Genomic DNA, 27,857 nt, shown 5'->3' with positions numbered 1-27,857 from the left:
GGGCGGGGCCGGGGGCGGGGCCCGTGACGCGCCGAGTCGGCCGGCTCCGGGGCTGGACCTCCGCCTCTCCCCGCCTGGGGCCGCCGCGGCACCAGTGGCGGCTCCGCATCTCCAAAAGGGGCCCGCCGACTCCTCGCTGGGCCAGTCCGGCGCTAGGTCGTGGATCCCCGCGCAGCTCCCACCGGTCTCGGAAGGGGAAGGGATCCCGCCTCCCAGAGTTTCGAACAACTTTCCCCTCTCCCTGGCGCGGCGGTGGCTCGGGGACCGTGGCCGCCGCAGGTAGCTGAACCCCGGGCCGCGCTCCCCGCGCCTCGGCTGCGCGCGCGCAGGTCGCTCCGGGTCTCGGTGCACGCTGGGGATCCCCGAGCTTGGCTCTGAGGGCGAGATGCCCCTGGGACACATCATGAGGCTGGATCTGGAGAAAATCGCCCTGGAGTACATCGTGCCCTGTCTGCACGAGGTCGGCTTCTGCTACCTGGACAACTTCCTCGGCGAGGTGGTGGGCGACTGCGTCCTGGAACGCGTCAAGCAGCTGCACTGCAACGGGGCCCTGCGGGACGGCCAGTTGGCGGGGCCGCGCGCCGGCGTCTCTAAGCGGCACCTGCGGGGCGACCAGATCACGTGGATCGGGGGCAACGAGGAGGGCTGCGAGGCCATCAGCTTCCTCCTGTCGCTCATCGACAGGCTCGTCCTGTACTGCGGGAGCCGGCTGGGCAAATACTACGTCAAGGAAAGGTCCAAGGTAGGACGCGCGGGCTCCCCGCCGCCGCCGCCGCCGTAGCGCCCGGGGACTGGGGACCTTCGGAGCCCGTGTCTGTTGCCTTCGCTGGGCTGCGAGTGAACTTTAGCTTTTAACCGACGAGCAAGAAGTCAGTCCGGGTCCCCCTCCCCCACCCCGCCTCCCAGCGAAAATCCGTGCTGAGGGACTCAGGTGTATGATTACCATGACCTTCTGTTAACTGAAACAGTGGGTCTCGTGGGTGGTACACACCGGGCAAGCTGCGGTTTTCTGGGCTGGTTTTAATCCGTGGAGGTTCCCAAAGGTCCAGATGAGGGACAGGTTATTGGAAACATTGCGTATGATGGGAGACACGTGCGAAGTCATGATATTAGATGTGTCCACTTTAAAAGTCCCCTAATACTGTACCTCATCTGTGTTCAGAGGGTATTCCTCTTAAAGAATTCTGGAGACAGTTGTGATGTTTTTCAGGGTGACATTTGGTGTGTGGAGTTTGGCAGATGTGACCAAGTTTGACCTGAGAGAGAGTAAAGCTGGTCTGCACTTTTGAGTGCTGCCCTTGGCTTGGTGCTGCCCTTGGCTTGTTGCACACTACTAGACGGGCTCCCTGGCTGAGCAAAATCTGTCCTGCTGCTGAGCCCTACGCCACCACCTTCCCTTTCCGAACTATCCATTGGTGGAGAAATCTACCCAAAACAACCAGTTAAGTGATGGGGAGAGTGTAGTCAGGTACCTCTGGAAAGAAACCCTGTTTTTGTTCACCACAGCCAGAAGTGACTCCCTGGGTGGTAATTTATCTTGGAAACGTTTCCAGGTAGATTGGCAGAAATATGGGAGCCGTGGTACCACGATGTTGGTCTGTGTATGTTACTTTGGGATAGTCCAGCTACTCAGCCTTTTCTACAAATGCTAACCCGGCCATTCTCCAGTGGCAGTTCCGAGTGATTTGCACTTTTATTGCAGACTGGTCAAGGTGCACCCAGAGCCGTAGAAAACTTTAGCACAGGAGGAGGCAGGGCATGCTAGCATGAGAAGAAAGGTGCACCAATCTTTAACAATATCTATACCATTTCTCAGTTTAGATCGACCCTTTGATAAAACATACCTTTATTGTCTCATTTGTCTCATAGACCGAGGGGATACTTTTAGTAAAGGGCAAGTGAAAGACTGAAAATGGGTAGAAAGGACCCATTGGAGTGGGGGAACAGAGTAGAGGAGAAACACACGACTATATGCCTTTCAAAGCCAGGAGGACATGAATAGAATGTCTGAAAGCACTTGTTAATCAGGCGCAAATAAAGTAAATCTTGGGAGAAAATGCTGCTTTCTAAGTTTTATTTTGATTTGGGGAAAACTCAGCTGCCTGGACTCTGTACAAGATTGACATGGAAGTGTTTTACTCTTTTATCATTTTAGTGATTAGAAAGCCATTTGTCTTGGTTAGTTTTGTTTTTGCACTGAATGACCTTGCCTCCTGGGGCTGGAATGGGGGGCGGGGGGGGCGGGGGAGGGCTAGCCTCAGTGTTACAGAAGTGCTTGTTGCCTCAGTCTGGAAGAGCAGATGGCTTCTTATCAGTTTTGCAAGTTTCATTGCAACTCAGGTGCTAAGAATTTTACCCCCAACGTTCTAGGAACGTAATTTGCTCAGAGGGAGGTCAGGATTAATTGGTAGAAAGTCGTCACTAACAAATTTGAAAGTTAAGTATTTGTATTTAGCTTTGACTAGAAATTGACTCCACAGACTGGAGGAGAAACACTGTATGTCTGGGTAAGGAAAAAGATCTCTAGATAAGATTCTTCAGTTATAGATTATCTTCTGGGTAGAACAAATAGCTTCTCAATTAACCCTTTCAGAAGGTGACTGAATTGAAAGGAGAAAAGTCATCTCTTGTCCATACCTAAATTTCTGGCTTTTCTTGAGCTGTTTTGGCACAAAGCTTTTCATTCCTGTCCTTTAGAAAAATCACCTCTAGGTTGGGCTATTCCGTGGCCAACTGGAACCAGCTGTAAACCAGACTTGAGCCAACAATTATTAAGAGTCGAAGATAAAAAGTTTGATTTGTTTGTATAAAGAATTCTCCCTCGCTTTGTGGCCTTGGGTCTTAATAAAGCATGGTAGAAATGCAGTGCATTTCTGTGTGATTTATATTAGTTTCACGTTAATTTAACTTTCTTCTTCTCTTCCCTCATCTGAGTGCCTTACCCTATCCTCTTCCCAGAGTAGTGATATAAACCCAGTTTCCTGCTGCATTCACTGAGCAGGCTTTCAGTAGAAACTAAATTTTTAAAAGGCACAATTTGTGCATTTATTTCCAAAGTTTATTTGCAACGTCTTAGCATGGAAAATTTCAAACACGTATATAATGTACAGAGGTGAGTGGAATGAATTATGCTCCTATGACCCATTTTCAACAATCACCAATTTACACGTTTGGTTTAGACCAGCTGTTTTTTTAGGTATTTCTTAGGGTTATGGGTGTCAACCCGTTCATCCTAATTAAATACTTTTCCTTCTTGGACTTTTAAAGGTCACTGAATAATGCAAGAATGTCCTTTATCTCAAATGAAGCAAAAGCAAAGGCATTGCCACTTGATGGGATGAGCACTGGGTGTTATACTATATATTGGCACATCGAACTTAAATAAAAACAAGTTTTGTTTTTTGTTTTTTTTTCTTTTAAAAAGCAAAGGCATTGGGAATAAAATAGAAATCTCTATGTCGGACCTAAAGTTGAAATTGTGGAAGAGTGTGGGAAGAAATATTAAAGGCTTCCCCCTTCCTGCCAAAAAAGTTGTCACCAGTTAGAATTTATCTGCCTGCCATTTGTTGGCTAAAACTCCAAGGGTGCTGGGGACCCTCTGGGGAAGTGGTTTCCTAAAATGTACAGCAGCATGGCGCCCCCTAACTTCCAGCATGGTCATCGCTTTCAGGCTATCAAGAGATTTCTTATCTACTCTACTCCCTTTCGGAGAATTTAGACCATATCCAAGATAAATATTGGTCATAATTTGCTCCTTTTGCTTTGGCTGCCTACATCTTGGAAATGGCTCTTTTCCAGAGAACGTGTAATTTATGGAACTAAATGTTCTCTTGCTTGAAGCATCTCACTGTAGGCTCACTATTTAGTAACTTTAAGAATAATAACTTTTTATTGAGCAGTCTGCCCCCTCTGGCACTGTGCTAAGCACTTTATAAACACTAGATAGTTTATAAACACTATCTCTCTGACTTAGTCTTCAGAACTACAATCTTCAGCAAATTGAGTGATGAAATCATTTCCCCAAGGTCAGAGTGAGTGGTATGCAGCAGTTTCCTAGGTGTTAGGGGCTTAGGCTCAGGAACTCTGTGGCCTTAGGTAAGTCCCTTACTTTTCATCAAGTGTAAAACAAGGGGTAATAATACCTTAAAGCTTTTGGGGGGAAGGAGCATTAAATAAGATAACATACATAAAATTCTTAGTGCAATTCTGTGCACCCGAGAATGTTACAAGGCTCTAGGTGGACGATTAGAATTCTAACCCAGATCTGACTCCAGAGTTTGTGTTCTTGACTATTCTACTTTTCGTCCTTTGATTTGCTCAGTGGTGTTCACTCTGTGTGGGGTACTGGGCAGGGGCTGGGGATACAGAGGTAAACAGGCACAACCCCTGCCTCAGAGAGCTTCCATTCCCTTCTGCTTTCAAATTGTAAGATCCTGTAGTTCACACTGATTAATTCTCGAGCTTAAAACAGCAAAAAGACAAAACCCAAACATTGAGGAAGAAAGGGAGCGACTATGTTAATGTTCTCCTACTGTTACTTCCAGGAAAAGTATTTGCCAACAAAACTGGTTGTTAGGATCCCTGACTGGAGAAGTTCCGGACGGTGGGGTCACAGGAGTTGTGTTGTGAACAGAGACATCAGTCCTCCTGAAGCAGTACAGACAAAAGATGACAGGGATAAGTTATGAATAAAAGAAAATGTGTTGCAAGGTGGTGGGCTTGTTCCCCTGCTGCTGAGCAGTAACAGTTGTGGCCCACCCTCCTCATGTGATATCAGGAATATCTTTTACTCAAGGGAGCTGATCATGGTTACAAGCTACTTTAAGCAAAAATGGCATCTTCAAAGATCAGGGTATGTCTCAGGACGCAAGTGCAGGAAATGCGATCAGGGTTCACAGAAGACTGGGGCCATGAACTAGGAACCAGAAAGTCCTAAGGACAGCTGGTGTGGTAATTGTTTTCTCCAGAGTTTTATGGCCCTCATCTTTGCTTCTCTTCTTGTTCTCTTCATTTCTGCTCCACAGTCTACTCACCATCTAGCTTTGGCTGCCTCTCCATGCATATGGCTCAAGAGGGCTGCCCCACGATGGCCACCTCAGCCTCAGTTGAGGTCAACAGAGACTTGACTGACATTCTAGAATCCCTTCATTCCGTCTTCATTCTGTGGAGTAAGTCTGATGGCTTCTTCACCTTGCCCCAGGGGACCTGTCAACCTGGGCTGAGGGTGGGAGTGGGGCATGTAGAATCCTATGAAACAACAGCTGCCAGAGCCCACGGAGGGTCCAGGCCTTAGAGCACGGTGTTGGAGGCCTAGACATCATGCATGATGGCTCTGTAATTAAGATCTTAAAAGTCTGTGAATAAGGTATTTTAGGCGGAAGATTCGCTGAGTTTGAAGCACCGGAATATCTTGTGAGGATGTGAGGAATTTCTATAAAAGGTTTTGAGTTTAAAAATAACTTAGCTCCTGGAGGAAGGATATTAATTCAAGGAAATAATTTATAGGGTATGGCCTTAGTGACAGGGAAGCAGGTTTCCCCATTGGGTGAGATTTCATAATGTTCTTGGTTGATTTTGTAGAATGACACTTAGGAGCAAAGAAAAAGCAGTAGGGAGAGGTGTGTTTATGTTTACCTTGCAATTTCTTTTGTTCAGTTTTGGGCCCCTTGCCATTCTACCACACTTTATCTGCTTGCTGTAAAGTGGCAAATCAGTGATTATCGGTTTAATTTATTCACAAATCATTAAATGCCTTGCACTGCAGTGGACCTGGACATGGACAGGCAAAAGGAGGTGGAAAGCGATTATGAAACTACCTAAAGAACACTGAAAATAGGGTGGAGTGAGATAGTTGTCACCAACTTTGCTTTCTCTTTTTCTGTTTTTTTTTTTTTGTTTTAAGATTTTATTTATTTATTCATGAGAGACAGCATGGAGAGGCAGAGACATAGGCGGAGGGAGAAGTGGGCTCCCTGCGAGGAACCCCATGCAGGTCGGGACTCATCCCAGGACCCTGGGATCACGACCTGAGCCAAAGGTAGACGCTCAACCCAGGTGCCCCTCTTTTTTTGGTTAAACGGTCCATTCGTGGACTGATTTGTCATTTTTGTTTCTCTTCTTTGGGCTTTCGACAATTTTTCTGTTTACTTAAAATAAGATGTGACCAAAATATACTTAAAATAAGTGACCAAAAATACACAGATCTTTAATGATACAGGTTTTTAGAGCTAGAGACGTATGAGAAATCACACCTATCCAGTCCATTAGTCACGCAGCAGGTAAGGTGTTTTTATATTTGGAGAGATGAGGTCTTCCGCAAGCCCTGGGGAAGGGATCAGGGTGTGTCTTGGGACTGAGCAAAGGGGCTCTAGACAGGGGCTCTCCTGGCTCGGCTTGCTTTGTGAGTGAGTGGACTAGAAGGCAGGGTCGTTAGGTTAATTCAGCCACATCAGCATGTGATCTGGGAATTTTAAATACACCTGTGACTTAAAATTGATGAACACCTTCAGGTGGAATTATGTGCCTTTGACCTTTGGGTGTCCTGAATTATTTCGCTTTCTGACCTTACTCAGCTCAAGCAGAATTTGTAAATTCCTTCCTGTATCCTGACTCTGGCTAGACAAATTTCAAATGTGTAAATAACAAGCTGCCTTGCAAGTTACAGCTCCATTCTGAAAACACCCCATGTATGGAAGATTTCTCTGCCGAAGCTTAAAGGTGGGGTGGAGTTTAACTCGTAATGAGCAGAGCACATCGGAGAAGCATCTCTGAGCACCCCAGCATCATCATGCACTTGAGGATAGAACTTGCAGGACCTTGCCTGCGGGCCAGGTTTGCTCACTTTGGCAAGGACTCTGCCTCTGACACACCTTTGTGGCCTTGGGTACATTAAGTGACATTGTGACCCAAGTCTATTGAGCACCAAGGAGCAGCTTGCAGGTTAGCGCTATGGAGAAGGTTATTAGTTCTTTGTTAATTATTACAGGAACAGATTTGGTAATTCCTTGGTAGTATCCCTTTGTAGTTGGTAACTAATATTGCTCTAAGAAACGGGTGTCGTATTTTTCTAGTGTTTGTCAAATGCTGACGTTCTGACAGTAATGATAGTTCAGATGCATTCTGCTGGGCAACTGCCAGGGGTGCCCAGCGGGTAGTGGAATCCAGAGGCCCTGGAATTGTAAATGCGACAGACAAATCATTTTATGATGCCAGACTAAGGAATTCGGTTTGGCGGATTGCCAGGAGCCGTTGATTTGGCTCCGATTCAGAGCTGTGTGTCTCTTTGCCAAGCGAGATTAGTTAGCTTGGTTCATTATACATAGAATTTATACCCTGTTTCCCTCGATTATTTCAATCTTAAACCAATATGGCACTTACTTTAATTTTGTGTCTTCTTTTGACCATGATTTGTGGGTTACATTTCTGTTCCTGTTTCGGTTTGCTGGTCCTGACTGAGGGTTATAAGTTTCACCCCCTCCCCCAACTTGGTCCCAGCCTTACAGACGTGGGTTTATAAGCCTGTAATGCAGGCTTTCGGGTCTTGTACCGGATTCATCCAGCAGTACCTCCTTACTGAGGGTCCCTCATGTTCTGTGCCCTGTTAATACCTCCTTATTAGGCCAAACCAGCTTTTTTTTTACTTTAGGAGATGCAGTGATCAATGTTTCTCACGTTCTGGAATAAATGTGCCTATTGCACACAAAGTATTATTTTTCCTTCCAAAAATGAGGCCAAAATGCTATTACCGTATTTTTAAAAGCCCTAAGATACAAAGGATCAAAGACTGTGATCATAGTCTTGTTTTCTTTTTTTTCACTGGGAAGAAAACAAAATGAAAAACTCCATTCCAGGTGTCCGTGACATCTATTTCTGGTTCTGCTGGGGGAATGTGAAGTCGTTTTGAAGCATTGAGGATAATACTCTTTTGAGCTTTGCTTGCAAGTGGTAAGGACATACTGTTTTAAACAGTCTGAACATCTTTGGGTGCTCGCTCTGTGTTGTCCGGACACAACATGTAGAACCAAGTTTCTGCCTGTTTTTTTTTTTTGACGATTTTTTTTACTCATGAGAGACACACAGAGAGGCGGAGACACAGGCAGAGGGAGAAGCAGGCTCCATGCAGGGAGCCCGACATGGGACTCGATCCTGGGACTCCGGAATCATGCCCTGGGCCAAAAGGCAGGCGCTAAACTGCTGAGCCACCCAGGCGTCCCGAGATTTTGTTTATTAAGGAGTCTCTACACTCAAGGTGGGGCTCAGACCCAAAACCCCAAGATCAAGAGTCCCATGCTCTACCGACTGAGCCAGCCAGACGCCCCTACACAAAACCTTTTTAAAACACAAAATAGCGAATACTCGGGCCAGAGCATGCAGTATTATTGGTCCAAATTTGGCCTATTTTGTACTGTTTTGGATTTTTGTTTTTGTTTTGTTTTACATTCACCATGGAGCCTCAAGTTTTGTCTTTTTTTTTTCCTTCTTTCCTTTAACTAAATTTTGTCTTGCTTTCATAGTGGGAATCCCTGAGGAGGGAATTATTTTAAAGAGACTTATTTTAACCATAAATCCCCTGCCTTTGTTTCTTGTTCTCCCTGTCATCCATTTTAATGTGATTCTCCCAGAATGTAAGTAGGCTAAAACCCAACAAGAATCCTGTCGTCTCCATGCTTTCAACAGACCCAACTGTGCTCTAACACCATTGTCTACTGTACGTGCTGCGAACGCACTTCTTACCAGGTCATTTAAGGCCCTCCCCGTCTGACCCCCCTTGACCCCATCTGACCCTTCTACACTCACTCTCCTGCTGACTGACTTCCTTCCCTCCCACTCCCTGAAATGCTAGAAGCTAATTTGCCAGACACACTGAGCTCTGGGCTATTTGTCTCCTACTCTTCAGCATCCATCTTTGTGCCTTCTCCATGAGGCCTTGCCTTCTGCTCCCTGGAGAATAAGTGCCTGTATTTACCTCCTTCCTTTCCCTGCCCTCCGTTTACTTACGAATTCTTGAAGGCAGAGACTGTTAAGCAGATACTTTCAGGGCCTGGAGCAGGTCTCTCCCAATTCACAGGTGCCTGATTTAATTTCATCTTCAAACAGAACTTTGATTTCAAAGGATGGCAGGGTGACAGAAAAGCTATAAATATTTTGTTAGGTGAAAAAAAAAAAGAGCTTTTGCAGTATGGCCCCTAATTTGATATCAAAGTGTTTCTATATTTTATTATGTTAAACATGCTATGAAGGAGCATCCGAGAGACAAGACTTTGGCTTTCTAAAGGTTTCTTTTCTCGGTTCTGAAATTTTATTCTCGGTCCCAGAAAGTCCCCAGGTCACACCTGGATCCTGGCAGCTCATACAAACGGGCCTGCTGCAGAGAGCCCCCAAAAAACCCAGGGCCATGAACTTAGAACCCTGGCCTCTGATCCTGGCTCCCTGGCCAGTGGTGTCTCAGGACCTCAATCTCCACTTCTTCTTCATGAATGAGATGGATTCTTATTTTTATATTTTAGTTTAATTTAGTTGGTACTCACTACTAGGCCCAAGGTTGGGCATTTTACATTTCATGCCATCTCGTTTTCCAAGCCTTGCTTTCCTCATCTAGAACATGGATACGATCCTGTTTATCGACCTCCAGGGTTAGAGGGAATTAAATGAAAATTGAGACTGAATTTCCATCTGAGAGGGCAAATCCGGGCTCTCAGTGCTTCTTATTTGATTCCCGAAGAGCCTCCTACCAGCAGTCACACTCCACCGCTGACATGACCGTAATCCTCAGCAGTGCTGCAGGAGTTACAATTGGAATGTTTCCTGCCAGCTTTAGGCAGCCCCCCCGCCAAGCCTGTGCCAGAAACTGCCTGAGGGGTTCCTCTCCCCTCCTGCTGTGCCCACCACCTCCTCCATCTACCCACCACCCTCCCCTAATTAGCCAGTGCACTTGACTCATCACTCCGTACCTTTTATCATCTAGGGTGAGGCACGGCACAAAACCCCTTGATTTTGCCACAGGATAGACCATGGTTCTCAGTGTGGTTGTCAGACCAGCTGTATCAGCATTGTCTGGAAACTTGATGTAAATGTAAGTTCTTGGGCCTCTCCCCAAACCTAGTGAATCAGACACGCAGGAGTCCTGCAGGTGATTCTCACACATGCTCAAGTCTGAGAAACACTGAGTGAAATTAGTACGAGGAGGCTGAACACCGAGTGGGTGTCAGATCTTCCTACACTTTGTTAGTAAGAAAATCAGAGTTTAATCGTTCGATCCGATCTGAGTTTATTCATTGCTAAAACGAAAACACACAAGGGTGTGCAGTTTATTTGGAAGATGGTTGAGAAAAACCCACCACCTGTAAACATGTTAAGACATTTTTTTCCTGAGGCGCCTGGGTGGCTCAGTCGATTAAGCATCTGCTTTAGACTCAGGTCATGATCCCAGGGTCCTGGGATCGAGCCCTCCCTGGGGCTCCCTACTCGGCGGGGAGCCTGCTGCTCGCTCCCTCTTCCCTCTTCCTACCACTCCCCTACTTATGCTTGTGCTCTGCTGGATAAAGAAATAAAATCTTTTTAAAAACTGCATGTTTTCCTATTATCTTGTGTCAGTAAACTTAAATTTGCTAAGAGCTCGAATTGGAGCGAAATTTGGAACTGATTTCCTTCCGTTGACGTTCAGTGCGGGGGGGGGGGGGGGTGAGGAAGAGTCTTTGTTAATGTCTGCAGGATATTGCCTCCCTCCGTGTGTCCAACAGTCTTGCAGAAAGTGTGAGCTGAAGGCACCAGGAGAAAGGGGAAAGGATCCTCCGGATTTGGGAAGCACTCAGTGCGGTGGTTCCATGCTGACTATTAAGCGCTCCCTGTGAGGACCGTAGGGAAGCCTCTGGCCTCTGGGGAGCCTCTGGCCTCTGGGGTCGGATGGCTACCCCCTGGGACACCGGAGAAGGCCGAGATGAGCAGCTCTCCGGGGGTGCGGAGGAGAGTGACCGCAGATCCAGCTTGACGGGAATCAGCGATAAGACCTGGTGGAGGTCAGAGAGTAGCTGCTGCTTGGCCTTTTCTTACTTCTTCGGCATGGAGGCCTTTGCTTCCTAGTTAAAGGTTTGGGTCTGTATCTGGTAAGTCGTAAGAGTCATTGGAGAGTCATCCTTGTCGCTCTACCTTGGAGTTAAAGCGGTCACTCTGGACATTAGAGCACCTGTTTTCACTTAACAGATGCTTCCTGATATTTCAGAAGCAGTGTTCAGTGGTGGAAAGACCACGCTTAGTTCTATAATGTTCCATGAGTTTTGGTTTCTGCTTGTATATATCATGGAAAGAACATGGGGACAGTGAAATTAATGATCCCTGTCCCCTCAGTTCAGAGCCAGGCACTCCTTTCTGTCCCCTCGCAGTTCCCCAAAATAGTCAATACTCTGCTCTCAGAGGAGCATTTTACTTTCTACCCCTTCAAGTTATCCCTTTGGATCTCGCCCCTCCTCTAGGGCCTAGGGGGTCTGTACCCAGCATATTCTAATTACCATGATCTTAGAAAGTTCTGTATTCAGTGAATTCCAGTTAACACGGTAGTGCTGGAGTTGTCTCCTAAACAAGCTTTGTGCGTGAGCAAGGAAAATTTATCTCATCCCTGGGATTCCTTTGAGTTGACCAGGTGCCGCTCCTGTTACGAAAACACTTGTATTTCCTTTATGATTTTTTTCTTAATTGGTCGTTTATCTTCTGACTTTGAAACAAGTCCAAAAACCTTGGCTGGTGTTGACCTGAGCTGACAAGGAAAGGTCCAGAGACGCTGACTTCCTCCTATAGAACCTGAGCAGAGCGGCCTGGGGATGACTTGGGCTAATTGTTGAGCAATTGCATGCAGAGCAGATTAGGGGCTCTGCTGGGGCTGCAGAGAGTTTAGGGCGGGAGTGAGTTTGTCTTGCAGCGGGAGGAACTGAAGCCAAGACCAAGTGGACAGCTGGTACTCTGCGCCAGGATTCAAAGTCACTTTGCTTTGCCCTGTGCTTTTGTTAACCCCTCCCCCCCTACTTTGGAGTTTTCCTTCACAGACTCAATACCAAGCACGCTTCTCTTTCACATTTTTTTTTTTTTTGCACTTTGCAATTTCCTTGATTATGGAAGGGTGAGAGGGATTCAGATACTTCAAGTACAAATGAAGATCTCTGTTCCCCCGAAAAGGAGTGACTTGGTTAATGCCAGACATTAGGTGAGCGTGACTTGATGAGGACAGCCCCACACTCCGTAGCCAGACTCACTGGGTTCAGAAAGCAAGGGACCTAACCTCCTCATGCCTCGGTTTCCCCATGTGTCAAATGGATATAATGATGGCTCCTGCCTTATGAGGTTATGAATATTGAATGAGGGAATATTCATGAAGCATATAGAATGGTGTCAGGCAGGTAGTAACCATTATACAAATGTTTGTTCAGTTAATAAACGTTTACTGAATGTCACGAATGCTAATTCCAGCTAATTTGCTGTGTGTCATTTCTTTCATTGAGCAGATACATTTTTCCAGGTACCAAAAGGCACATGTAAATAGGAGATCTGGCTTCCTAGAAAATTCTCCGACTTTATTTTATCCAGCATAGTTGCAGTGTCCCCTAATTAATACTCTGAAAATTCATTGGGAATAGTAGGTAAAGCGCTTGCCTGGTTTTTCTTAGCTTAAGGATATTGTTTCAAGACATTTTTCCTGATGTGTTTTGATCGGTAATTTTTTTTTTAATTTCCCATTTATAAAATCTTGTCTTACCAACTACATGTGAGTTATCATGGATTCCCTTATTTTAGAATTCATGGCAGATGAGAAGTTAAGGACGGCCACACTTAATTCTGTGACAATCCTGCAAACCACAAACATTCCTGTTTTCTGTTATTCCCAGAGCCTTTGGAGGGCTGCAGGTAAAGTTTTGTTTTTCTGAGAAGTCTGCTTCACACATCAGAAGTTAAGTGTTGGGAACCCTGGGTGGCGCAGCGGTTGAGCGCCTGCCTTTGGCCCAGGGCGCGATCCTGCATGGAGCCTGCTTCTCCCTCTGCCTGTGTCTCTGCCTCTCTCTCTCTCTCTCTGTGACTATCATAAATAAATGAATAAATAAATAAAAAGAAAAGAAGAAGTTAAGTGTTGTGAGTCCCTACCCCCTGTTGCCTTACTCATGAATTTGCTTTTCTATGCAAAGAAGATAACTAACAGGGTGGGGCAGGGGGTGTAATGACTTCTGCTGAGAACCCGTGAGCAGCGTGACTCCAGGCTGCTGGCTGCAGGACATTAAACGGGAGGGCGTGTGCAAAGTGCCACCTGGCTGCACAGGTCCTCAGGACACGGCTGCTCTTAGCGTGTGGAGCAAGGCGTCGGGAGGGATCCAGTTGGACGCCCCTCTTAATGTCCTTCACCCTGAGTCTGGCTGACTTTTGCGGATCTCCTAAGTGCAGGGAAGCCCTTCTTCAGAACACTTCTCGGTGACTCGGGCGGTGGGGGGGGAGGGCTGTCCTGTGCCGGTTCCCTCCGCAGTCTGCCCTGCGGTGCGCTCGGGTGTGGGCTGGCTGCCACCCTCACGCAGCGCACGTAGCCCTGTCACTCAGCCGTCACCCTGCTGGCCCGGAGCCAGGCCTCGGGGGAAGGGCCGCCTCTCCAAACCCAAACAGCCTGTATTGATATGTCGGTGCTCCTCCGCCTGTTTACTGTGCCTAATTGCAAAGCTCTGGCTGAGCCCTCTCCGAGGAGAGGAATTAACCACAATTCAGAAAGGAATGACAATAGTTTCTTAAATTCTTGGCCTCAGCAGAGTTTCAATGGCTTCTCCTGGGAGAATGATTCACTCAAGTTCATGCACGAAATGCAGGATTCCCTGGAGTAGGATCTAGATCTAGTACAGAGTTTACAGGCCTGTGACTCTTACGGAGACGTGTGTGTGCGCGCGTGCGCGTGTTTCTGGGGTGGGGGCGGGAGCCTAACTCTTGAATGTAAGAACCCCAAGGGGCGCTGGCATCTGGTAAAACTGCCCTCCCTGAGCTAGGAGAATTAAATCGAAGGTTCTAGAGTCTGGGTAGTTGTTGATCGTTTGGATGATCCCAAAGCGAGGACCAAACTCATAGTAGAGCAGCAGATCGAGGGTGCGGATGGAAGTCTACCTGGGGACAGGTTTTCAAGTGAAGCTGGTAAATTCCTGCCTTTACAGGCACGATGCTCTCACCTGACCTGAAAAGGGGTGAACTCACGTCACCAGAGCCACTGAGAGTTGGTTATGCCTCTTTACTTTTCATTTTCAGAATTACCTAAGCTCTTGCATTTCAACGAAATTCATGCAAGGCGGGTGGGGGGGGAGGGGGGTGGTTGATGATTATTGCTCTAAACCGAAGGTGAGGTTTTGTGTAGCAACGTTCTGGGTTCAGGAGGAGGCTTCTAAAACAAATTTTTTTTATTATTATTTTTTAAGAAAGCCCCATGTACAGTGTGGAGCCCAAGACAGGGCTTGAACTCAGGACCCTGAGATCAAGAGCCAGATGCTTAATGGACTGAGCCACCGAGGCACCTCAGAAAGAGGCGTTTTTAGTGTGGATTTAGAACAAGGGAGGAAGACAGAAGTGGTTCTCCGTGTAGAAATCAAATAGCAGAAAACATTTTAATGAATAACGTGAGGTTTGTTAAAAGGATTACTTACCTTACAGTTAGTTGTATTTGACTGGTGTTCTGACTCCTGTGAATTGTCTGGTCAGATACTGAAACTTTAGGAAGGGGAACATGCTCGTTGGCCAAGGCTCACGTTCCCCACCAAGAGCATATTTCCTATTTTTTTCCTCATTTTGCTACATCAATCTTTAACTAGAAGCAGAAAAAGGAAGGAAATAGCTAGGTTTGCTCTTAACCAACAAGACAGATAACAAGCAAGATGCCAAGATAACTAGTGACAGTTTGCAGAGTTTCCTACTTTTTTTCGAAAGTACCTACATTTAACTGAATAATTCCTTTACGCCGATCTAGATGAAGTTAGAATGAATGTAAAAGGTTCTAAAGCCCTTTTCTTGTTCATGAGCAGTTCATCACCACCTTGAGAGCTTGCTTTTTGTTGTTGTTTTTGTTCAACTTCAGATAAAGGATGGGACTGGCAGCAGTGGTGAACTTTGCAGGGTGACGTTTTCTGGAAATCCGTGGAGAAAGCTCTGCATAGTTGCCTTTATCTTGTAAAGATGTCTTACCGAGTATTGGACAGTAGGAATTTTAAGTGACGGTCGTGGGTCCCACAAGGTATCCTTGAAGATTATGTACCCCTGAACCAGGAAGAACCAACATGGGGGAAAAGGCTAAAGCAGTCATCTCAGTTTGCCTTCCTTGTCCTCTGGATTTAAGTTCCTTGCCCTTGCAAAGGGTTTTTATAGTTCTGTCAGAGCCAAATGGAAAATCATGGAAAGTGAAATCTTGGCTTAATTTATATTTTATCTTTACTTTTTTTTTTTTTTTCAAAGAACAAAACTTGGAAAGATCCTGCTTCTTCCAGTCTTTCTATCTAGCCTTTCTCATGGTTTACCTGCACAGAGCAGCTTGAGTACTTGGTTTTTAATTTTTGTTTTTCTTTTTAAAGAGGAGATCTTCAATTTTAGAGCTAGTGCCTTTGTTGCAGTGGCTAACAACCACCCCACCCCTCACATTACCAAACTGGGTCCCTTCCTTAGTGGGTGCTTCTGTGAATATGGAACATAAAGTATGCAGCCAGGGGGCTGCCCTGCTCACTCTCCCCATTAAATGTATGTATGAAAATATGTGCTGAACTCAGAGCACCCAGAAAAATGACCCTGGGAGTATATAGCCTTCAGCTCCTCGAACCCACAGCCAACTAGAAAAATCGGCAAGTTTATTGCCTTGGCGGTTGTCATCCAACTATCAGTTGGACCCATTTCTAGCCAGAAAATTTAACCCATTACGTTTTCTACTATGATGAGCCACCTGGCTATTTTTCCAAGCTGAAGAATATACGTAGTCTCATGTATTACTTCTCAAGTCTTTACACATCAAGTTCTCCGTGTGGTTAACTGTTTCATGGTGGAGAGGGGAAGGACCCTGTCCAGAGCTAGCACAGGGGAAGGACTGGAGGAGGCATGTGGAATGTGGATGGCGCTGAGGGATGGGGGCTCTGCCTGGGGACAGGATGCATCTGAGCCAGGGGAAAAGAGATGGAGCGCCCACCTGAGCTCTGGAGCTGTCACAGAGCTGCTTGACTTGGGAGACCACAGGCAGTGACCTCAGAGTACAGCCTGAGGTATCTTTTGTGACCATGATTAAAAACTTGGGATAAAAGCTATTCAAGAGAGTTTACGTGCAACTCTGGTTCAGTTGCCTGTATTTCTCCTAAAATCTGAAGATTTGGGACATTGGGCCTTCATGGCAAAGGACGGCAGATTCCCTGGTTGTAGACAGCAGAGCACACACGCCAGAGTTCAGGCACATATATTTCTGATTGGCTTCAATCATTTATGTTACTCGGAAGTGCCAAAAGCTATTTGAGTTTGCCAGGCCTGGATTTGAAGCTACTGAGCACTTAAGTAGAATATCAGATCCCTGATGGGAGACATTCAGAAGCCCTGGGTGAGGGGAAGACAGCTGTGCACATCAGGAACTTTAAACAACCCTGAGAAGCAGCGTTTAGTGTATGCCAGGCCTTGGCTAAAGCATTTTACATGGATTAACTCCTTCAACCTTCATAAACCCATTTTACAAACGAGAAAACTGAAGCAACCAAGAGGTTAAGTACAGGTTATCCTGTACTTAGGTTGCATTTTATTTAAAATATGCTGCACCCAAGACCATTCATAATTCAAAATAAATCCTTACAAATACTGACTGGTATTTCTGCCCAGCAGTTAAAAGGGTCTAGCATTTGGCATTGGACCAAAATACTGGTTTTAAAGGTCACTCTACCAGGTAGCTTTGAAGTCATGCTATTCTTGACAAATTTTAAAAACGGATTCACATCTATTGCAGATTTTACAAGGAAAATGAGTTGATTAATATTTTAATTTGTTAAGTTAAAATTTACGTCAAAGGCCACTTTACAGCTTGTTTAAGATCAAGTCATACTAGTGAATCTGACTCCAAAGTCATGAGCAATGTGAAATACATTTCTATAAAAGTCTAGGCCATTGATTGTTAGGGAAGTGGTGAGTCTCACTGGAGGCTGAACAGGGCACATGCACCCTCTTCCGACCTGTGGGTCTAAAATGATCATCGTGGCTGAGTGGACAGTGGGGGTTGCTGATGGCACTTTTTGGAAATGGTTTATATGTGTGACCAAGCTAGGGCTGGTGTCAGTCAAGAGCATTCTGTGTAGGCATTGGAATGGAAATCTTTGACTTTTCATTTTTCAACCTTACGTTTGGGATTGATGAGATACACTTTTTTTATGAAGGCAGCTCAGTGATATCTCCAGCAGAACCACTGTTTTCATTTCTACCTGTGGCATTCAGGGAACAGGTTTTGCTACCTGGATTTGGCTATTAAAATTCTATGTATCCGGGATGCCTGGGTGGCTCAGTGGTTGAGTGTCTGCCTGTAGCTCAGGATGTAGTCCCAGAGTCTGGGGATCGAGTCCTGCATGGCGCTCCCCACAGGGAGCCTGCTTCTCCCTTTCCCTGTGTCTCTGCCTCTCTCTGTGTGTCTCTCATGAATAAATAAAGCCTTAAAAATTTTTTCTATGTATTTGTGTGCATCTTCAAAGAATTCATATACAGTTCCTGCCTGAACGTGGCCACCGAGATGTCTAGAGCACATATGTCTGGTCTGGAGCCAGCCTGGGAGGGGTTCAGTCAGTGCATTTCCCTTAGCTACAGAGCTCTGGAAATGCCTCCTTCAGCGGTGGTGGGGAGTGTTGCGGGGGCAGGGTGGGGTCGGAGGAAGAAATGGTGAACACATAGGGGGACACGTGGATTTATTTGCACACCCAAGAATATAGGGCTATATTGTATGTCCTGTTGTGGGCCACACGAATATGTTATTAAACCTCTATAAATTTCAAATATGAATCCAGTCAGGAGGTTTTGGCAAATAGAAAGTCTACAATGAGTCATCCTCCTGGTCAATGTCAGTGTTATTGCTTGACATGTTGGTCACATGGTCATGGAAGTACCCTGGGCCTCTTCTTACTGTTTTGAAGCATTCTCTGCCTTTATACATTATAAATCCCTTCCCAGGCTTGATGAGGTTTAGATAGCAATGTAGTTTGAACCTACTGGTTTCCGGGGTTTGTTTCTGTCCCGTGCAGAGATTGGCACAGAAGTGTGTGACTGGTCGTTGACATGAGCCCTGCTTCTCAGCACATCCTTATTAGCCTCTTGGTTCTAGACTCTGTCGGAGACCAACAAATAGTTGGGAATGTGCCCAAGCCAAGACCTATCTCCTATGGCTTTTGTCCAGAAAACACTGATAAAATTGGCCTATGTAGTTTTGACAGGCCCACTGAGGCCCACAATAATTTCCTTCCATTGTTTCGAACTTGATGCTGTGGCTTCAGAAACCAGGAGAGAGGGTGAAGATTCACTCGGGCCAGAAACGTTCTCTCTGTTCCCCTTCCTTAAGCAATCAGACACTTTGCTGACACTTAGAAGTTGTGTCAAAATCAGTCCCTGGGATGTGCTAGCTCTTTTTCTGTATGTGTGCTTTATAGAAGCAGCAGTTCATAAAAGAGGTACTATTGTGAGTTTGTATCTGCTTTTTCTGTATTTATTATAAACTGAATTCTGAGGCAGATAAGTGCTTTCATAATGCCCTGAAGAACCCTGTTGCTCCTACTGGGGTTGCTGCTTAGCTAGAGTCTTAGACCTTCGGAGGCCCTCCAACCTAAGCTCCTCCTTCCAGAAAAGAAACTAAGCCTGGGATCACACAATTAGTTGCTGAGTGAACCACATGGCAGACATCCAGACCACTGACCTTTTCTGTAAAGTAGGGCTGTTTAAGAATATAAGATTATATAGCATTGATGGAGTGCTGCTTCTTTTCAGGGCTTCACAGTGGGGAGAGGCTGAGATGGTAGGGAATCTAGCCTATAGTTGTTTGTGGCTTAAGTGACTTTCATTATTGGCTCAGTGGTGGCTCTTATAATCCTAAGAGCTGCTTCCAGGGATGAGTAATTCCCTAGTCATTATAGGTGACTTCATTTATCTCTTCTTCCCAGCCAAGCCCATCATTTCTGCCTGCTACCAATCAGCTTTCTCCGAACCATCTTTTGCTTGGTGGTACCATCATTTGTTAAATCTTGATTGCAGTGGCCTCAAAATTCCACTTTCTGAACGAGGTTAAGGCTAACAGGCTAACTTCGGCTCCAAGATATGACCTTGCATTGACATTTTAGATGTTCGAAGGCAGGATATGGGGATTGATAGCAGCATGAGGGATATGGTGATTTAAGCATTAAGATAATTGTAAAGCCAAGTTACTCTTCAGCCTTATTGTTCTAGTATGCAGTGTGTGTGTGAAGCCTTTAAAGCTACATGCTTTGTTCATGTCTTCATGCTACTGCCGAGAGTGATTTGGCACCCACAGCATTGAAGCTGATTCATTGAGCCTCTAGTGTATTAGCTTGGGCCTCTACCTGACAGATCGTTTTACCAGTGGAATGTTACTGCCTGTTTGTGAGGGAAAATACCAACTACATACATGTTTAAAGATAGGTTTTTTTAAATGATGGAAATCTTGGGGCAGCTGGGTGGCTCAGTCAGTTAAGCATCTGACTCTTGCTTTTGGCTCAGGTCATCATCTCAGGGTTCTGGGATCAAGCCCCCTGGTCGGGCTCTGTGCTCAGCAGGGGAGTCTGCTTGAGATTTTCTCTCTCTGCTCCTTCCCCCACATATGCTCTCTCTTTCTCTAAAATAAATAAATCCTTAAAATAAAATGATAGAAATCTTTATTGATCTAGGTAGAATGTAAACTTACTCTTTAGAGGACAGAGCCATTTGCTAATTTGTTCACTTGTCAAATTTTAAACAGGCACCTTTCCATGTGTCAGGCACTGTTCTAGTCACTAAGAATGCAGTAGCCAACAAATAGGAAAAATATCCCTTTCCTCATCTTATGTTGACAATTCCAGTATCTTCCCTGCATATGTCTCATCCCTGTGAAAATATTTTAGGAACAAGGCAGTGTCCTGTGAAGAGAACTAGCTTTTGTACTTTGCCCATTGTTTTCTACACCTTGCTGTCATTTTCCCATGGAACATTTAGAGGTTGGTATCCACTTAATAGTAATTCTCTAATAGTAATTTTCAGTAGGATGTGTTTGTTTGGCTTTCTACTTTGTTCCTCCACCTGGCTGATATAAGTAGTGTTTGGGCAAAGGAAGAGAACTTCAGGTTACCACCTGATGTGATAGGTGCCAGTAGGAAAGAAGATGAGCATAGAGAAACATACTAAGATGTGTCTGTGGCTTCTTCTATGAATTGGACCTGATTGTGCTGCTGGTGCCAACAAATTGGGGCACAGCTTCCTTCCGAAGGGGCACAGACCCTTCCCTCTTCTTTCAATCCCTAAGCATTGTATTGAGCAAGCCTGATCTTTTCCTCATTTGTGATTGGTTCCTGTCTCTTTGTCAATGCAAGGGTCTTTAGTCATTGTTCTGAGACAGTGGGTGATTTGGTGCTTTGAGAACACATATTATACCAGGCATAAGCCCAAAAAGCCATTACCTAGTGATTCTGATTTTGTGGGTCCAGGGTGGGAACCCAGAACCTGATTTTTCAAAGAGGAGGTTTGGAGATAAGCAGGGCATCCTCATGATGAGGTAGCTGGGTTACTGTCTACAATGTTCTAGAACTGTGGGAATATTGCTGAACCACTTTCTATTTGGGCTGAACCATAAGGTATGACTTTGCTGTTAATCTTCTATGACGAAGCATCTTGATTTATGTACTGTCCATGCAATTAAGAAGCCTGCGGCCGCCTGTAAATGTCACACAACACCCAAAAGACTGTGTTACTCAGCTGTTCCCCAGTGGGAGAAGATGGTCTCAGCTTTGTTAACCAGCTTTCTTGGCATTTCTCCATAGGCAATGGTGGCTTGCTACCCAGGAAATGGGACAGGTTATGTTCGACACGTGGACAACCCCAACGGCGATGGCCGCTGCATCACCTGCATCTACTATCTGAACAAGAATTGGGATGCCAAGGTACTCTAGAATAAAGGGAGTAGAGCGTGGGTCTAGAAACTCTAGGGAAAGAATTCAGATAATTTAGAGGAGCGTTTGGGATTCATAATTCCCATGGATGAAACTTTTCTAAGTCACCATTTCCTTTTTGTCTCCTGCTGTGATGTTAATACTTAAGTTGACCAGATGAAATAATGAATGCGAAATTAATCTGGTATGTGTGTGGGGGGAAATGGTGGTAGGGAGTATCATTACTCGGTTTGGGAAAAGTGGTTGATAAAGAGAAGGTAATTTATTATTTTAGGAATAGGGATCAGTTTTTTTGGGGGGGTCTAATCCAGAGCTGATATGACTTTCAGTGCACAGTAAGATATATACTTCACCCTTCCAGCAGCAACGTTGAGACAATTCCACAAAAATAGAACTAACTGTAAGATATAAAACCAGCCCAAGCGAGGTTTCCCACACAGTCCTCTCGGGGTGATATGTCTCATTGGTGGCCGCTTGCCATGGCTCACCATGGTTTGTGAATGTCAAAGGCTCTCTGGCTTATTTTTGTATTTTTGAACATATAGATAGATAGAGATATGAAGTCTGGTTCCATGCTGACAGACATTTTGTCTGGAATTTATATGCTCTCTGAAACTTAAGGATGATTTAGGAGTCTGAGAAGTCAGAGAATTTTTCAAGCTCATGTGGCTTTTGAACCTTCTGCATCTCCATTTCCTGTTCATTAGGGGTGGGGGGAGATACTGGTCGTCTTAAAAACACAAGGATATTTTATCTGGTGTCCGAAAAACAAAACCTGGGAAACCAGTGAGTCAAATGTCTCTTCTCCCTATTTGGTAACGTGACTGGAATATGTCCCTTAGTTATCTCTTAAAATCTTGAAAGGTAGTGTTACAAGCTAGAGAGTAAAGTTATCGGGTCAGTGATAATAAATCATGAAGTATGAAATCATTCAACAAATATTTGAGTGCCTGTTAATGGTAGGCATTATGCTGTATGGAAACACTGGTGCGTGAGGCCCAAATTCTACCTTGATATGGCTATCTCAGCAGGAGATTTGGGTGTACAAATTTTTAAAAAGTAATCCAAGGAATAGAGTGATGCATGTAATGAAAAGTGTGGGTAAGGTGGTCTGAGTTCAGAAAAAAGAGCATGTGTAACTTCCAGTGATGAGATCACATAGGAGCTGGAGGAGTTCAAAAGAAAGCTGTAAATTCTGATTGAAGGGGATGTTATATGTGATGACTATCCTAGGATGTTCTTAATATTAGATGGAGCCATATGAAATTGCTGGTGGGTTTTTGTAGGTTAAAAACAGTCAAGTCTTGACGCTTTTGTGTGATTGGATCTAATAGCACTGCATTTTGTATCCGCGAGTTTTATGACTTGGGGTAAAGTGGATGAGGAGAGATGACCAGCTAAGTTTGAAATAAAATGTAGTACAATAGTACAAGGTATAAGGTTAAAGAGAATTTTAGGAGTAATACATATCGGGACTGGAGTTTGGAAGATGGCATTATTTATAGACGAGGCTGAAATAGCATTGTTAGTTAATTATGTGTGAGGCTAGTAAATAATCCATCTTCTTTGTGGCCCTCAGCTACACGGTGGGGTCCTGCGGATATTTCCAGAAGGGAAGTCTTTCATAGCAGATGTGGAACCCATTTTTGACAGACTCTTGTTCTTCTGGTCAGACCGTAGGAATCCACACGAAGTCCAGCCTTCCTATGCAACCAGGTAATAATAGCCAGGGCCATGACTCTTCCTGAGAAGCTTTTTGTACAAAACCCAGCTCCTGGAGAAGTCCCTAAGCTCAAGTCCTGTGCATATGAGGGACCAGCCACACCCCAAAGCTGATAGCAAACCTGTTTGGAGGCAGTAACACTTTAAAGGGGCAACTAAGCAACTAGATTCTTTAGTCAATTGGAACTATTGCCACTAACATCAATTGGGACTATTAACAAATTGTTTACCATTAGGTTAACACAGTGGATTCCTGATTTCTTTTTTTTTTTAAGACTTTATTCATTTATGAGACACACACACACACACACACACACACACACACACACACACACAGAAGCAGGCTCCCGGGCTCCCTGCAGGGAGCCCGGCGAACTGGATCCCGGGTCTCCAGGATCAAGGCCCTGGGCTGAAGGCAGCACTAAACCGCTGGGCCACCGGGGCTGCCTGGATTCCAGATTTCCCACAGAGTTTTCCCCTCCTTCCTTTGCCACTCCTCCCTGAAACAAATCTAAGGTTGAAGTATCCCTAGAGAATGTTGGCTATCACATATCAGGAATTCTGATGGTTAACTCTGGATGAATTTTTACAAGAGGCCTATTGCAAACAGAGAAAGAACCTTGAGAAAAGAAAAAGGAATTTGTTCTGACTTCTTTTCCTTTTTACCCTTTCCTTCTCTTAAAGTTGGTTTGGGCCCTCTGTACCCATCATGTCCCAGTAATGGGGTTTTTAAAAGCCCCTTCTTGAGATCAAGCATGAGATTTTTCAGAGGAACTGAATATTGAACTTGTATTGTTTAGTGTTAGTCTGAAAACTCTGGATATAATATTAGTTTTGGGATATGCCTCTCACTACCTTTGTTTTATGGCCGGAGCTGTAAACCAGGTGGTGGCCAAGTGCTGTGGGGGTGCAGCTTGAACTGCAACTGAATTGCATTTGGGGGCTGGGGGAGAGAACTTCGGTGGGATAATGACTGAACCTTAACAAGCCTAATTAAATTAGAATCACATGTGTAAAGTATTTAAGCTTTCTAGGCGTTCCCCTCCAGAAATCACAGATCTGAGCCCCACACGGAGTTGCATATTGAATGTCAAATGGGAATGTGCCCTAGGTGAGCAGCAGGTAACTAATTCTACTACCAAAGCCTGGTGGTGGCTTGTTTAATAGGGTACGATAATTGACCCCTGTCAATTGTTGCAGAATTCCCTCGGTCTTCCCCAATCTCTTGATGACCCAAGTCACAGGAGAAACATTAGCAGATGTTGATGGGCAGCTCTTGAAAAAAAATCAAGTGCTGTAGAAATTCCAGTAGCTAATAATAATTATAAAATGAAACTTTTTGAAAACTCACACATGAAATGATTCCTATTACAGTCTATCCCATAGATGGTATAAAGCAAATTAGTGGAAACACAGTAGAAAGCTTGAGGGCATCATTATTCTGTTGCATCGTTGTGTTAGTATCCAAAACTAAAGAAGCAAGCCAAGAGCTTAAAGTGTCCTGTTCTTTAAATAAGTCATTCTTTAGAACTTTACTCGTGTCACCTCCTCTTCTCTCAGTTCTCCCCAACAGCTTGGGTCTCTCAGTCGTTAGCAGAATGGCTCCCTTCTCGTCCTTCCTCTGTAGATCATGTCGACCTGTTACATTATTTGTTAAATTGCCTGTCTCCCCTGTCAGAGCCTGAGCTCCTTGAGAAAGAGGCAGATTTATTCACAAGATCATTTGAATTCCCATTGCTCAGGATAATGCCTGGTGCATACTTGGAATTCCTTACATGTTTCATTACATTTAAATAGAATTGCAACCAGAGAAGTTTATTTTAAATTAAAATTGGGACAGACTTCTAATAATAGGGAAAACTTTCAATGTTGGCTTTACAAATGACTCTGATGTGAGACTTAAATATTTTTTGTTTCTTGGTGGTATTTTTAAATCTCTTGTCTTATATCTGCTTATCTTTCACAGATACGCCATGACTGTTTGGTACTTTGATGCTGAAGAGAGAGCAGAAGCCAAAAAGAAATTCAGGAATTTAACTAGTATGTGTTTGAGAATTTTCTGTGACTTTTAATCTAGTCAGCCTGTGACTTTTATGTAACATTTGTGTATGTATTCTAATACATACTTGACCCTTGAACAACAACAGTGGGGGGTGGGGTTTGGGGTGCTGACCCCAGACACTCCCTCCCCGGCACCCCGCTGCAGAGATCTGCATATACATGTTGACTCTCCAAAACTTAACTACTAATTGCTTACTGTTGACAGGAAGCCTTAAATATAAACCGTTAACACATATTTTGTATGGTCTATGTATTATATACTGTACTACGATAAAGTCAGCTAGAGAAAAGAGAATGCTCTTAAGAAAATCATTAGGGAGAGAAAATACATTGACAGTACTGCTCTGTATTTATGGAAAAAAACTCGAGCGGAAGTAGACCCGTGCAACTCAAACCCATATTGTTCAAGGGTCGGCTGTACTCTGCGCAGTCTCAGCTGTGGCTTACCTTCATTTGTAATGACATCTTGAGGGGCTGAATCCTGAAACCCTGGCCTTATCTCTGCTGGAAAAATCAGAAAAAAAAATGCAAAGGACCTCCTTTGTGAATGTCCACGTATTTTGTGACCATACATAGTTAACTTTTTGTCATTAATGTTCACTCATCAAACGTAACAAAAGGTTTGGCCCATGATTTTGGCACATTTCATAGGGGATACATTGGAGCCCAGTTATAACGGTTAATTAATTATATTGATGTGGCAGTATGACTCTCTCTACAAACACTGGGCTCACATAATACAAACCGAATATGACTTTGCACGGTTCCTGTCCCCTCCAGCCTTAATACCATTCCTGTCCTGCCTCCAGCTGTAAGGCAGCATTTCCCAAAATATGTTGTATTGAAACACTCATCCTGCTTGTTTGTGGTCTTGCTAGGGGGGGTTGTGAAAGGTAAGCTTCTGGCCCACTGAATATGGGAAATGTTACTTACTGTATCCTTCTCTTGAACAGTCACAGTGGCCATTGGCATAGTAATCAAGAAAAGTTCATCCAAGATTGAAATAAAGATGTACGTAATGTTACCTAACCTGTGACCCGTTTGGACCATACTCCCATCAAAACCCAAAGAAAACACATTGTGCTAAGTCCTGTCAAGGGGCACCATGCTCACCTTTATGTTATAAGATAGGAAGTATTCACTGGGGGCTTTTTTGATGCCATTTGTGGCATTAAACTCATCAGACCTGGCTCCTTACCCTCTTTCTTTTCTGCCCCCAACCCAGGGAAAACGGAATCTGCCCTCACCGAGGATTGACCGTGCTCTGAAATCCGCTGACCTCGTTCGTTTTAGTCATGGCTCCTGAGATCTCTTTAAGAGTTGAGATCCAAAGAAGGCCTCTTCAGTGACTCGGTGACAAGAAGCCCCCTCCGACTGCTTGCATCATTCACATCCCTGTCTTGCGTATGGTACTTTGTGTTTTCTTGCCAAGACTGCATCCACCTTCAGACACTCTCTTTGCCAGATGAACTCATTTTGCTAACTCCAGAAATACCTGCAGATGACCCAGCGGGCCAGCGGTTTAACTGATAGATTTGATAATACTGGCTACCAAAACAAGATCCTGGAAGCATGGGCAAGGGAATGAATCTTACTTGCACTTTATGTACACTTCCTGATTTGAAAGGAGGAGGTTTGCAAAGAAAAACAAAATGGTGACAGATGCCACAGAGAGGCATCCGTGAAACCTTAACTGCAGGAAACAGAAATTTGTGTCATCTGCACAATTTCCAGATGTTCTTAATCCAGGGCTTTTGGGGTTTCTGGAGAATCATCACAACCTAATGACATTATTACTCTAGAAAGGGCTGCTGTCATAGTCATCAGTTTATAAGTATCCTGTGGGTGGACACTCTTTTTTTTTTTTTTTTCCCCCCTGGTCCTGAAACCTAGACTTTCTGCCTCTCCTCCATTTTACTGAAAATAGGACTTTCTGGTCAGAGATGATACACCATCTATTTTTTACTTTCACTTCTAACTTAGAGAACCTAATTCCCCAGAGGCAAAAACTAGACCTTAATTGTTTGGATTACTTTGTTGAAATGGAATTTGAATTTCAGTCAAAGGGGGGAAAAGAACCTACCTGGTTGGTAGTTCAGAAGCAACCACGTCTGGTAATGGTATCAAAAGGCCAATACCCGACAAGCCTGTGTGCATCTTGGACAGTCTGCGAATGGCAGAGGGGTTGGAAATGTAGGCATTCCCATGTTTCAGTGTTCCTTTTTTAATGTGCTCACCCTTCTTTAACAGAGTGAGAAAATAACAAAAAATGAGGTGTTGTATTTTAAAAAGGAAATGGAGTGAATCAAGAGAATCCCGTGAGACTATTTGAGTATGTCTACACGTTTCTGTTCCTAGGAGCCTTTCCTCAACGGAATTGACTCTCGGACCCACTGTGTCTGGCAGAATGTCCAGAATCCTGGAATTCACTAGGAATGTGGGAGGTCCTGCTAATGCAGCAAACTCAAGAACTCCGGATTGTACACCTGTTTTAGGAGAGTTAGTCTTTCTGGTTTTCAGTTCCATTTTCATATCTTTAAATCCCTTTAGTTTCTTGCATACAAATGCCATAAACAGTAAAGAGCCAGAAATATATTCTTTCGTCATTTATAGATAATATACACTTTCCAAGAAAGAAACTTATTTTTTTTTTCCCCATTTCTGGTTTTGGAAAATTTCCAGATAAGACTTGTCTTCATTCTCACAACTGCTCTATTTTTTTTTTCCATAGTAATTATCACCTTCTAACCTCCTATGTAATTTACTTATTTATTACGTATCTTGTCTTGTATCCTTCCTCTAGAGTGTAAGCACAATGAAGACAGGGATTTTTGTATGTTTTTCATCAATGGAATGTATTCGCAGCACCTAAAATAGTGCCTGGCACATTAAGGGCTCAGTAAATACTTGTTGAATAAACTTGCTCTCCTA

General features: G+C 44.4%; 1 protein-coding gene across 1 annotated transcript; it reads left to right on the top strand.

The window, feature by feature from the left end:
- On the top strand, positions 1 to 27,857 carry EGLN3 (egl-9 family hypoxia inducible factor 3). Its single transcript, XM_025442976.3, has 5 exons — positions 1 to 742; positions 21,015 to 21,134; positions 22,723 to 22,859; positions 24,832 to 24,905; positions 26,152 to 27,857. Exons 1-5 carry the CDS (start codon positions 386 to 388, stop codon positions 26,181 to 26,183), a joined length of 720 nt encoding a protein of 239 aa, XP_025298761.1. The 5' UTR covers positions 1 to 385; the 3' UTR covers positions 26,184 to 27,857.

This window comes from Canis lupus, chromosome 8 (assembly GCF_003254725.2).
Source record: "Canis lupus dingo isolate Sandy chromosome 8, ASM325472v2, whole genome shotgun sequence".
Lineage (NCBI taxonomy): Eukaryota > Metazoa > Chordata > Mammalia > Carnivora > Canidae > Canis > Canis lupus.
Note: the sequence above shows the minus strand (reverse complement) of the source record. Positions and strands in the feature narration are given on the sequence as shown.

What these genes read in the sequence shown, in the direction of transcription:
- EGLN3 (XM_025442976.3), top strand. Translation starts at nt 386, where the DNA reads ATGCCCCTGGGACACATCATGAGGCTGGATCTGGAGAAAATCGCCCTG. An exon ending in ACGTCAAGGAAAGGTCCAAG is followed by an intron (nt 743 to 21,014) that starts GTAGGACGCGCG and finishes ATTTCTCCATAG; the next exon opens with GCAATGGTGGCTTGCTACCC. An exon ending in GAAATTCAGGAATTTAACTA is followed by an intron (nt 24,906 to 26,151) that starts GTATGTGTTTGA and finishes CCCCCAACCCAG; the next exon opens with GGAAAACGGAATCTGCCCTC.